The sequence below is a fragment of the Pleuronectes platessa genome, chromosome 8 (genome assembly GCF_947347685.1).
Source record: "Pleuronectes platessa chromosome 8, fPlePla1.1, whole genome shotgun sequence".
Classification (NCBI taxonomy): domain Eukaryota; kingdom Metazoa; phylum Chordata; class Actinopteri; order Pleuronectiformes; family Pleuronectidae; genus Pleuronectes; species Pleuronectes platessa.
Window position 1 is genome coordinate 17625735 of NC_070633.1, and position 12688 is coordinate 17638422.

General features: G+C 41.6%; 1 protein-coding gene across 5 annotated transcripts in view; it reads left to right on the top strand.

The window, feature by feature from the left end:
* Nucleotides 1–12688, top strand: part of trpc7b (transient receptor potential cation channel, subfamily C, member 7b) — a 47199-nt gene that overhangs the window by 15567 nt on the left and 18944 nt on the right. For all 5 annotated transcript variants that reach the window (XM_053428921.1, XM_053428920.1, XM_053428922.1 and 2 more), the window contains 4 exons: nucleotides 812–976; nucleotides 6323–6539; nucleotides 8441–8674; nucleotides 10111–10375. In XM_053428921.1, coding sequence (XP_053284896.1) covers nucleotides 812–976; nucleotides 6323–6539; nucleotides 8441–8674; nucleotides 10111–10375 — 881 coding nt within the window. The remainder of the gene's footprint in view (nucleotides 1–811; nucleotides 977–6322; nucleotides 6540–8440; nucleotides 8675–10110; nucleotides 10376–12688) is intronic.

Consider the following 12688-nt stretch of genomic DNA (forward strand, 5'->3'; position numbering starts at 1 on the left):
GGACACTGAACCAGTGCCATGCAAATCAGACATCTCCTGAAGATCCATGCACTTGCGACATTGAAAAGATTTAAACTATAAATACTGTTTCAGATTCATCACCATCTCCACCAATTTTCATTCTTCATCACAATAACCATTCATAGATATTACCAGTAACAGAGAGGAAGTTAAAATGCCAACGTTGTTTAAGATGAGTAAATATGGTTACAATTCAGCCACAACTTGTTAGAGACATGTTCCTTCTCGCTCTACCCAAATCTACTGCATGCCCATGAGCCAGTGGAGTGGAGAGAGATTTAGCATGGTGGAGGACTTAATTGAATCATGTAAATGAGCCATATTCAATCTATTTATCTATTCTCGGCACATTTTTCCTTATTCAAAGACAAGTTTCAGGCTAGACAAATATGGCAATTTATTGAATCTAATATAACGTAGAATAGAACAGAAAGCCTTTATTGTAATTGTATTATGATACAAAGAAATTTGTACTGCCCCTCCAATTGGTGCATAGGGAACAAGAAATGCTTCATGTTAGAAGGATAAAAGACATAAAGATAAATACTATTTTATTATAACATAAAACATCTTATAAAAAACCTTTCACATAATAATGTGATACTGATATTTTGTTTCCATTATCTGGTGTGGTGGTAATATGCTTCTGCAGAAGAACCACCTGAATGTTTCATGAAGTTAGAATGAGAATCTCCTCTCTTGTTTTTCTGTTCTTTTCTCTCACGTTTCCTCTTCTGTCTCCTCTCCCTTTATTCTCTCTGTGTCCATAACTCTCTCTTTCTCTCTCTAGTTCGTTGCCCATCCCAACTGCCAGCAGCAGCTCATGACTATCTGGTATGAGAACCTGCCTGGTCTGAGGCAGCAGTCCGTGGGGGTGAAGTGCTGGACAGTGCTGGGGGTCACCGTAGGTTTGCCCTTCCTGGCCATTGCCTACTGGATCATGCCATGCAGCAAGGTATGAACACATAATGTATTTTACTCTCCAGTTCTTTTTCCGATCCTCTCCACTAATCCAACTCTGAGTTAGTACACACAGGATTGTTTTATGCTGTTTTTGTCATTTCTCTTTTTGTTTTGTTATACTCAGCTGTGGCAACAATGCTGGAAGTCTATAGTCCTGTAGCAGACCGTGGCAGCTTAAAGGCACATTACACTCCATGAACATTGATTGATGGATGAAACAAATGTAGAGACTCCATACAGAGACCCTATACAAATCAAATTGAAGTTCAAATAAACTTTGACTGTGAGTGATACAGTTGTATCAGCTCCACAGACTGCTGCCGCACACTCTTTCTCAAAAACAAATCATTAAAGCCATTTGGTGAATATGTGACAAAATTAAATTGCAATCCATCCACTAGTGGACAGGAAACAGAAATGATAAGTGTAGCTAAAAACCTCACAGAACCCTGTTTGATCGCAATTTGATTATAGGGCCCCCTAGGCAATTTATCAGGTTTAGTTAATACTCCATCAAGCAAATTATAATCTGTAAAATGACACAATACAGCAGAGCTGAGCAAGCGCTTATGCCAAACTGCTCGTCATAACCCTCTACCTTTTCATCAACTGCAGTGTGTATGAGTGTGAGTGTGTCTGTGTGTTAAGATTCATAAACAAGGTTGAGGGCTTTTGAGTGTTAGGTATGATTAATGAATTAGTCATTTTGTGTGAGAGGATGTGGAGCAGTGACACTGAACGTCTCCACCAGCCAGATGTGGATTTAATCACGAGACATGAGCTGCTTCAGATCTCGCCGTGTCAGGAAAACACCTGTTCATGTTAATGAGTAAGTGTGTGAGTGTGTGTGTGTGTGTGCGCGTGCGTGTGTGTGTGTGTGTTTGTACGTGTATGCACATGTGTGATTTCATTTGATTATGAATCCTCTAGCTGATGAGCCTGCTTGTCACAGTCTGCCAATTTCTGATGCAGCTGCAAGAACAGGGGAAAAAAGGTCACACTGTCGAGATATAATAAAAAAGCCCGGAAAGCGCCATGCAACTGTGTATTATTACCATTGTTGTTGTCATTATTATGCAGTACATGATTTTAAAAGGCCAGGTAAAAAGTGAACATAGACATTTGAGATGAGGAAAGGACAGGATAGAAAGGAAAACCAAAAACAACTTAAGCAAATTAATAACTGAGAAACTAGATGAATGTTTATGCAGTGTTGATGATGATGTGATGGCAATTCAACTGAGACAAAAAGGTATATTAAACGGATTTGATAATGAAATAGATAAAGTCGGAGCGAAAGAGAAAAATACATCAAGACAAAGGCTGCAGCCAGGAAGCTTTGATGTGATGAGTGCTCTCGTATACACCCGGTTTTAATCAGGCAATTTTGTTCTGCTCATCTCATCAAATGCTCATGTCTTACAGCTCATAACGTTCACTACAACACACCATTATCACAACCACACAGCATATTACATTTCATATCAGCTGGGGAGAGGCGAAGAAGATGTCGATATTTTTGTTGCTCGAAGATAAGTGGCGAGTTACTGGAGGCAGACAGAGAGAGCGTGGATATACTTTCTTTGGAAATCTCTCAAGATAAAAGAAAAACCCCACGAGAGATGTAAATATTGATGTAGATGGTTTCTCTCTCTGATTGATTGGTAAGGGTGAATCATGGTGTGTTATGTGTGTGTGTGGGGGGGGGGGGATATGCTTATGAGAATGCTGCAGCTTTACATGAGTGACAGGAAGGAGATGAAACAAGGAGTAAGAGAAAACACGCCTGGGAGTGGATGTCCGGTTTCCCCTTCTCCTCCTGCTCCTGGAACGAGCACCATGCTTTTTGTTAAGGAACAGTGTCTTAGTATTTGAATACATTTACACAGCAAAGCAAACAGATTTCCAAGACAAATCTACTTGTTGCAGTGTATTATTGATGATATAATTAGTTGGTCAGTATTTGTTACTAGTAGTTAATCAAAACCATTCCCTTATATTGCAGAATAATTGGCAATTGCTCATGTACTAAATACTGAATTTAATATACAAGTCCTGTTAATCTGTTTCCTTTGTTTGATGACACTGTGTAAGGTCCCTGGCCACCAGTAACTTTATTGAGTGAGTGGGAGACGTGCTGTTCATTCCTCAACAGAGATTAACTGCAAGACGTGAGGAAGAATGACTTATGAACTATCAAGCACATTGGGGAGGCATCTGATGTCAGATGGTATTGATGCTGATACTCACAGTTTTAGTCTTCCAGGTTTGTGCGAGTCAGTCGTGCGTCTTTGCAAAAGTCAGTTTTGAAAGAAATGTGCACAGCAGAAAATAGGTCCAACCAGAGATGCACGTCAATACAGGTTTCCTCAGAATAAGAAAATCCTCAGGACGTACATACACTTTGTAAGACTCGATTAGAGAGAGGTTGTAATACGAGCATTTGACCTTGATATTGCTTGGCAGCTCAAAGATTCCACATTAAAGGGATTATAATATATACAGCTCTCTTAGTTTGCCCTTCATGTCCTCAAACCTCTTGCTAAATGCCTCAAGGAGCTTTACAAAGTCACAAGCATAATATACAGACGTCAGAGCAGGCTTTTATTCTTGCAGAGGTGCGAAATGCTTAATGTTTCTCCCTTCTGGTTGCACTTGGTACAGCTTTAATTTAGTTTGAGATGATTTCATGTTTGAAAGCAGAGAGCTGAGAAGCTGGTTGGGACATTGAGCTTGAGTTGTTGTAATATATTTAAGCTTTAGCGAACGTGTGCAGAGAACGTCTTGTTTTAAGATAAAACAGCATATATCTATATCATTTAGATCAAGACTGAGATGACTCATGTATTTTTGACAATTGCCAACTTTAGCAGTTCAGATTTGTTTATGACCAAAACAACTTACTTAGACAGATCCCAGCCTTCTTTGGTCACGCCATGCAAGGTTTGCAAATACACCAATTCCACTGACAAAACGGTCGGATGGTATTTTTATGTCTCTTGTATCATAACAAGCCAAAGAGCGAAAGTGGTTGCCCCTCGGTGGTTTTTCCAATATCTTTTGTCACATGAGTGCTCCACTCTGTGACAGTTCTTTGACACAAACAGAATCTTTTTGACAGTTTTACCAGTTCCAGCAGCTCCACGGAAGCAGTGAGGCTCCTTCACAAATCTTCCTTCAAAAATGTGGTTTCAGCTTCTCGGCTATTAGCTCTCTCAACACGAAGCTTGTCCGCATGGCATTGTCTCTGCCAGAAAGCAGTCTTGTGAAAGCTGCTCCACACTCCAGCGAAGGGTGTTATCTCTCCGAGCATTTGTCTTTACAACTCATCCAGTTTAGCAGCATGTTTCCAGCTGTAATGAAGCTTGAGATTTGCCCTTTCCCCCCTGCAAACCAGGCGCACTGCCTTTTCTTTATTGTTTTTCCTTTCTACTTTTCTTTTCTTGACAGTCACTGTACTTGTCGGTGATGATATGTAACAGCTACGTGTGAGTTTCGTTCATGCTGCGACCCGACAGACATATTAGTTGACCATTTTCTCTAATCCTCGAAGAAAGTTAATTACTGTCGTGATTCTTTTCTTTGTAATTCTATTTTGCTTTGTCTTGGGCCATATACAGGCAAAAGGTCGGAGCCCCTGTGTAGAGGCTATTTATTTATGGTAATTACACCAGCTATCACATCATTTTGACAATGATAGGCTGACATTTATGCATTTTTACACACGGCTCCCTACGCTAATGATTTTCTCTTTAATTACTTTACTGCAGTCTGTCATCCATTTAATTAGCTCTAAGCTCTCTTTGCATGCAAGCTCTCACAAGCCCTGGTTGTGGGGCTTAAATTATTTCATTATTCACACCCAAGATGTCCTTTGGCTCCTCCCTTGCATCGCTTTCCTTTGTTATTTGTTGTTTTTTCCCCCGCTTGTCTCTTGGGACATTCACACCCAGGACACAACGAGAAATTCCAAGAAAGTGCAATCGATACCCACAGGACATGCTCACAATCAATTTAACCTTTGTCACCAAGGTCGCAAAATTTGAATCACCTACAAAATAGGGAAAGAGAATGCTGACATTTAGATAATCAATAATGGTAAATGATATAGAGAGAGAATGAAGTAACACATCAGAACAATGACAACCCCCATAATGTGTTGTCATTTCAGCTTCATTTCTACATTGTCACACAGATACTTTTATTATTCAGAGCATATGTCCATCTCCACTAAGTGTATGTCAGCTTGGATTCTTCCAGGTGAAAATATGTTAGAGGATAACACAGGACAGAGCAGCTCCAGTCTTGCCTTCTGGGATTTCAATTTCACACCAAACCTCTTTCCTTTAGCCTTCATGCACCCTGCTGCCAGCGGCCACCATTTCAAAGGAGTCGAGAGGATCAGCTCTTGTCACCATGAAGCGTATACAAAAACGAAACCCATAGGATTAGCTGTCTTCACGTTTGGTAGGCCTGATCTAGGTTGACCATCTCATTTAGTCTGCGAGGTGAAATGGATCGGCTTTATCGGTGAAGCAGCTCGGAGAGCCGTCCCAGTGGCAGGAGGAGGATGAGAAATGGTTTGTGCAGGGTTGAGATTTACCAGACAACCTCTTCCCACATGGTTTGGTAGTGACTGGCATTGGAGCAGCTATTGAACCTCATGTGTTACTCTGCATGCAGAGAGTAGAGATATCCTGTGGGTAGCCAATATTGAACGCAGCAGGTCTAGAGAGTAGCGAATGGTGGGATCTCAGATATCTGTATGGGGTTGGAAGTGTCTCCTTGTCTGCCTGTTTGTGAGTCTGTGCGTGTGAGTCTCTGTGTGTGTGTGTGTGTGTGTGTGTATCTTGCCATGTTTTTGTGCAATAATGAAAGGGTCCCTGGGTGGTGGCATGTTTAACGCTCCTTACATTCTCCACATATGGTGCATTTGCACAAACTCTTGCTGGTTTGGCACCCTGTTACTGTGGCACTGTGTTTCTGTGAGAGGGACTGGTGATTAAGCAGATCCACGGAACAGATGCTGTTCTCAAGCTAAGATGGTTGTGTAGTGGTGCTTTTCAAATTTTGATCTCTGAGGACCAAACGCTCAGGAACTATAAACTGTTTAGTTTGGCAGCGGCTCCTCACTTTTTTTAAACTGTTCAAAAAACATGTCAAACATGCTTGTTCAGTACGACTTCCTGTTTGTTGGCAAACACACATCAACACAACTGCCTAACAGATTTAACTGTAATGTGTTCATTATCCTATCCTTTATACCACTGCAGTGACAAGGCCGCTTGGGCATCTCCTTCAATCTATTCTACTCATGATGGTATTATTTCCCTCCCAGATCGGACAGATCCTGCGAAGCCCCTTCATGAAGTTTGTGGCTCACGCCGTCTCTTTCACCATCTTCCTGGGTCTGCTGGTCGTCAACGCCTCCGACCGCTTTGAGGGCGTCAAGAACCTGCCCAACGAGACCATCACAGACCACCCGCGGCAGGTGTTCAGGGTCAAGACCACCCAGTTCTCCTGGACAGAGATGTTGATCATGAAATGGGTGTTGGGTGAGTTGCCTTCTCTATTATACTTTACACAAAGTGCCCACAAAGCGCCCACACACACACATTTACACACACACACACACACACACACACGGTGTGTTCGTTTGAAATTCTGCACAGTTGCAGCCAATTAAAATGCAATAGATGTAAGATAGTCACGGTCAAGGCAGATTCACCATCATGATAAGAAATATCCTTGACATGACATGTAAGAGAGTCAGGGCAAAATATTTCCTGGTGGATTTCCTGTTTAAAATCAATTTTTTTTTTTTTTTTTCAATCAGTATGATGTACTTCATCAAGATGTTAGGATAGTAGAGCACAAACATCCACCATGGCCCAGCAGTATCCATAAATCCACAAGCCCTGTAGCTAAGGCAAGAAAGCAATGCAAGTTATGAGATCATAATCTCCATTATGAGGGGAAAAAGCCCTATATCACAATGTTAAAGATTTCAAGATCTGCCGCAAAATTTAATCGGTACTGTCTTTTCTAATATCCCATCTTTCCACCAAGTTCGGGGGGAATCTGAGTAGTGCGTTTTGCATAATTCTGCTGACAAACAAACAAACATATAAACAAACTACAATTGTACTTAGCAGAGTCAAGGCTGCACCAAATTTAACACACTCACAGAAATCACTTCCCTTAATGGGGCTGAGTTTTCCATCAAGATCCATTTATAAAACCTGTGAAAATGTTAAAGAAGATGATAAAACAATTCCTGGATCGGCCAGCTCAAACCGATCTGCACCACAATTGACTGAGTTCTTCCCTGACATATACCGGATCCTTTCACCGTGTTTCATGGAAATCCATCTTGTTGTTTTTAAACTTGCTTAAAAAGAAACAAACATGTCCTTTGCAGTTTTTCTACAATTCCTCATAAATCAGCCAAGTTCCTGGAAAGTTCAGTGAACTCCTGACGTGATGCAGAATTATATATGAATTCAGCATTGTATCAACCAAGTGGATGAAAGCCAAAGGGGATGGCAATACAACCGCGCATTCTCTTTTATCTTGCAAGGATCCAACAGAAGTTTGGTATCAGCATGGGCCAGATTTGTTGAAGCAGTAGCCATGCTGATTCCAAACGGTCAGCTGGAGGTTGCGCTGAGGAGCTGTTTGAGGGAGGGATGGAGAGAAAGAGAAATGGGAGAACAATGGGGTCTGTTGAGGGAGGCAGATGAACGTAAAAGGAGGAGTAGATCGATGTGTGGCTTACGATGAGGCAGGCATGAAAAATAAAGATTAGAAAGACGAAGACAAACTGGAAGATAAAGAGTCCATGGAAATGTCTGTCAGATCTCGGCTGCTTCTTAACTAGTGATTGTGTTATTTCCATCTAGAAACTCATACCCCCAAATATAACCTGACGTGTGTGCCTTTGTAAAACTAGGTTCACATATGGTTTTTCAACATATTGTATAATGACGCCATTCTGTGGTCAGCAGGTGCTCTTGTGTGTTTGTGTGAGTCCGGGTGTGTGCAGTGCACAAACCAGGGTAATTGTAATTCCTGCAGCATGCTTTGAAGGCTCAGTAATTGTTATAAAGATGATACTGATCAGGAAGCCTTTTCAGTGACGTTCATCTTGTTTTGGCTCCAAATTGAGAATGAGTGGTTGCGTAGGAGGAAAATAAGGCAAGTGTGTGTGTGTGTGGAGGGGGGGGGGGGGTAGGACTTTTGGGGACTGCACACTTACCAGCCAACTGATAAATCAGAAGGGTTCTACTGTGAACGTTAGAGTTTCCATGTCTATGCATTTATCAGTTCATTTAGGTTTGTAGGACTGCCTCTGAACGTCTCTCTGTCCTTGTGTAGTTGTACTTATCTTCTGCATTGCCTGTCTTTCCACAGTGTATTCATACGTTAATATATGCGTATGTGTATCCTTTCTCAGGTATGATCTGGTCGGAGTGTAAGGAGATCTGGAGCGACGGGCCCAGGGAGTACCTGATGCACCTTTGGAACGTGCTGGACTTCGGCATGCTGTCCATCTTCGTGGCATCCTTCACGGCACGCTTCATGGCGTTCCTGAAGGCGACCAAAGCTCAGCAGTATGTGGACCTGCATGTACCAGACGACGACCTGAGCAACGCCTCGCTGCCTGACGAAGTCGCTTACTTCACCTTCGGTAAACAGATAGTGTAACGAATGACAGTAATGTTAGTAATTGACTCTCCTGTATGTGGCCCTCTTCTTTGACATATCCTCTTCTTTGACATATCTCTGTTCATGGTGACTATCCTGCTAACCATCCTTTCCTTTTTTTATTTCTATGACACGAAATCTTAAACTGCATCACTCCTTATCTACCAGACAGTTTCTTTTTTTTACACCCTCATGATAAAACACCCCCATGATCAAATGTGAAAGCTTTCATGAGTCTCATGCTGCATCAGTCACTGATAAGAAAATCTAATTAAATGAGATTTAGAGTAAAAATGTCATGACTAACTGAAAATCTGAGCTTGGGCATCGAGGATGAGAGTGTGTTTGTCATTTAGATAAAATGTCTCACTAATCGCAAGATGTTCAAGTCAGAATTAATACTGTTTCCTTCTTTGTCTGACTTTCTTAGAAATATACTGTCAGGATATTGAATAAATCATCATATAATCACACCTCCCCGCCATAAAAAAACCTGCTACAGCCTGCAGGCGACTGGACTGTACACTTCTGAGTGGCCTTTTCAGGGAACCTTCATCAGTGCTGTCATCTGGTGGTCTGACTCTGTCATGACACATCAGTAAATACAGTTTATAATCAGTTATAATCCTCACACGTCCCACATCGGCACAAACATTGTATATGTTTGTTTGATATATGTTCCTACTCCTTTTCCCATATACACATCGTTTCACAGACGCTATCTTTCTTCAACATGCTCTTCTTTTTATTTCTTCTATTTGCCTTTTATCTAGTTTGTCAATATATCTACATGTGTGTCTGTTTTCTGTGTTCCTATTTCTCCTTCATCTCTTTATCTCTACCCTCTGATGTCCACTTGTCAGATACTCCTCCTTCTTTCCCCTCCAACTTTCATCTTTCTATCCTCACATAATCCGTCTTCTTAAAGTATGTTCTCCTTCATCAAAGATTATGCTCTAAAGGAATATCTCCTGCAAACATGAGATCACCCTGTAACTGAACCTTTTCTCTGCACATGTGACGCATGATAATGTGTTAGTTTTTAAATAACCCCACGGACAGAAACACAAACAAACAAATCCCGATGCAAACAAACTCCTTGGCTAAAGTAAATATGGGGGATAAATAGTTTTACCAAATATTAAATCGACTTTTGACCAATTTGTTTCAGTTTGACAATCAGAAAAACATTTAAATACTGCATCCACAAACGCAGCTATGAGTTATTCAACATTAATGTTGGAGCTTTATTTTTCTGCTTGAATCATCAGATTCTAGAAGAAACCTGGGACATTCATACTGCCTCTAAATCAATCAACAATACAACAATTTCTAGTTTGACTCTGCGGTTGCTCTTTCAGTACCACAGAGGCATTATTCACATATTCAGCCTCTATCTCTCTCTTCCTCCTCCTCCAGCCAGGAACAAGTGGCGCCCCTCCGACCCCCAAATCATCTCCGAGGGCCTGTACGCCATCGCCGTTGTGCTGAGTTTTTCGCGCATCGCCTACATCCTGCCGGCCAATGAGAGCTTCGGCCCGCTGCAGATCTCTCTGGGGCGCACGGTCAAAGACATCTTCAAGTTCATGGTCATCTTCATCATGGTGTTTGTGGCCTTCATGATCGGCATGTTCAACCTGTACTCGTATTACCTGGGAGCCAAATACAATCCTGCCTTCACCACGTGAGTAACCGCCTCACTGTGTTTTGGTTTGTATGGCACTGGGTGAATGTGTGATTGTGTGTCCCGACCGTGGTTCCATCTAAACATACGCACATATTTATGTCTACATGCATTTTTCCCTACTCACTCTTACACTCGTCTTCATGAAGCTGAGCACAGGGGGGATATACGGTGATCCCCAGTGCTGGTGATTTAATGTCACGAGAATCTAAATGGGGGTCCATTGTTAGTTTTATTGCCAGACAAGGCCATAGGACAAAGAAACCTCTAGGGACATATAAACTGTTACCTCCACCCTGATTAGGCTGCTGGTTTAATCTCTGACCTTTATTAGTGGCAGGGATCAAACTTTAATCTCTCCTCTGGCTTATTGCTGGAAATCCTCCTATTTGGATTTTAATGAGGAGAGTGGTTAAAGGGATTCCTCGCACCTTCAAATCTATAACAAACTTACTAGTGTAACTCACAGCTTTAACAAAACTCTGGGTAGTAAACTGTCCATTTCTGCAGTTGCATCGTGTGTGTTGTGTGTCGTAGCACAGGGCTGCAGTCTGATTGATCTCTGCCATAAACACAGCCATTGATCTACATTTAAGGGGAATTCAAATAAAGTAGAAAGTGTCTGTGAGAGCGGAAAGGGGGAAAGTATCAATGTTGATAAAAAAAGCCCAGAAAATTGTTTTTTGATGAGGCAAAAAGATCTGAGCCCATTGATTGATTGGTTGTGCTCTGTAGCAGCGGCGGATGGGACTCATCAACGCTCATGAGGTTTTCCATCACGATAACAGCGTGTTTTTAGGCAAAGATCAACTGATCAGCGCACAGAGCCTGGCAGCTTGTAGTCACTAGTCAATTACTGAAGCAGGTCACTTTTACAGTTGCAGTAAGAAAGCTGTCACTAGCCTTACCACCAGCCAGGAAACTAGCTTATTCAAAACAGGCATGTATAGAACAGGCGATGCATTGATATATCACTTAGTCCAAACTATTTGTTGAGGTTTCTCTGTGGTAGAAAACCTTGCCTATCATTTGACTAGGCGCCAGGATACAGCTCTGATCTGAAGCAGGATTTATGAAGAAAGGTTGACAGTGATGAGATGGAGGCCATTGTACCAAATGACAGCCATCCGTGTATAACTAAAGGTCGCGAGTGTGTGGAATTGATAGAGCACCTCAAGAACAGAGGCTTCAAGAATCGATTCACATTAATTCAATATTCTCTTGTCATTAGTTCATATCGTCCTCTTCACACAGGCCATGACATAATCTCAGCATGACTCCGCTGTTAAAGACCTGGTCCTTGTTCGGGCTCCTGTATGACTTTGACAGATTAAGTTGCGCAGGCTTTTATTGCATTTTATAATTGGAAAGGACCAAACTGAAATTGCAGATGGGGTGATAACAACACTCTCCCTGCCAACGGTTTGCAGTGAAATGTGCATTTTAAACTGAAGAGTTTGCACTCAACAGCAGACACATCATACAACCATACCAATCCTTAAATATACATTTTTCACTTGTTTAAAAAACATTTTCCATATCAGGAACATGTAATATAAAGTCTATTCATTTAGCTGTTTATCATTAACAGGCTCAGGTCGTTGTGACCTATATATCAACCTGGTTGTAAAGCAATCAACTCCTCCAACAAGTCCCTGAAGGCATCAATCTGAGCAGCAACGTATCTGCCTCCCACCTTCATATGAGCTCATCCATATCACTGCCACACAGCCACGGCAACCAGAGTGATGGAGCAACTCTCAAAGTTATTGTCTAATGTGTGGAGGGAAGTTACCCATCTTGTGCGACTGACAGGATCTTTCAGCAAGTCTGTTTATCATCATTCATCTCAGAATGAAAACTCTCTCTCACGTCTCCCTCCCTGTCACATATCATTACTCATTCCCTCTGAAGAAGACGTTCTAGGGATTTAAACAGATGACATTGAACCATTTCCACTGTTTCTGACAGAGCAAGTCTTTTTGTAATTATATTGTCCCATGCTGTTCTTTTTGTTTTTCCCTTACCACAGTGGGATACTCTGTTGTTGCTGTGCTTTGCCTTTTTTTCCTAGTTTGATAATCAGTCATCTCACCAGGTTAAGAGCAAAAGACAAGTTCAAAATCAGTCTCTACACAGTGGGGTCTGCCACTCTTGTTTATGTTCATTTGCATAATTTTATCTCCAGGTTTTTCAGATTTGACACAATCCCATAAAAACAAAGCATCAGTCCGGTGTATGACTGGAACTTGAATGTCTGCCCTCAGTGAATTTTATTATAGCAGCTAAAGTTAAACCCTAAAGATGAAGACA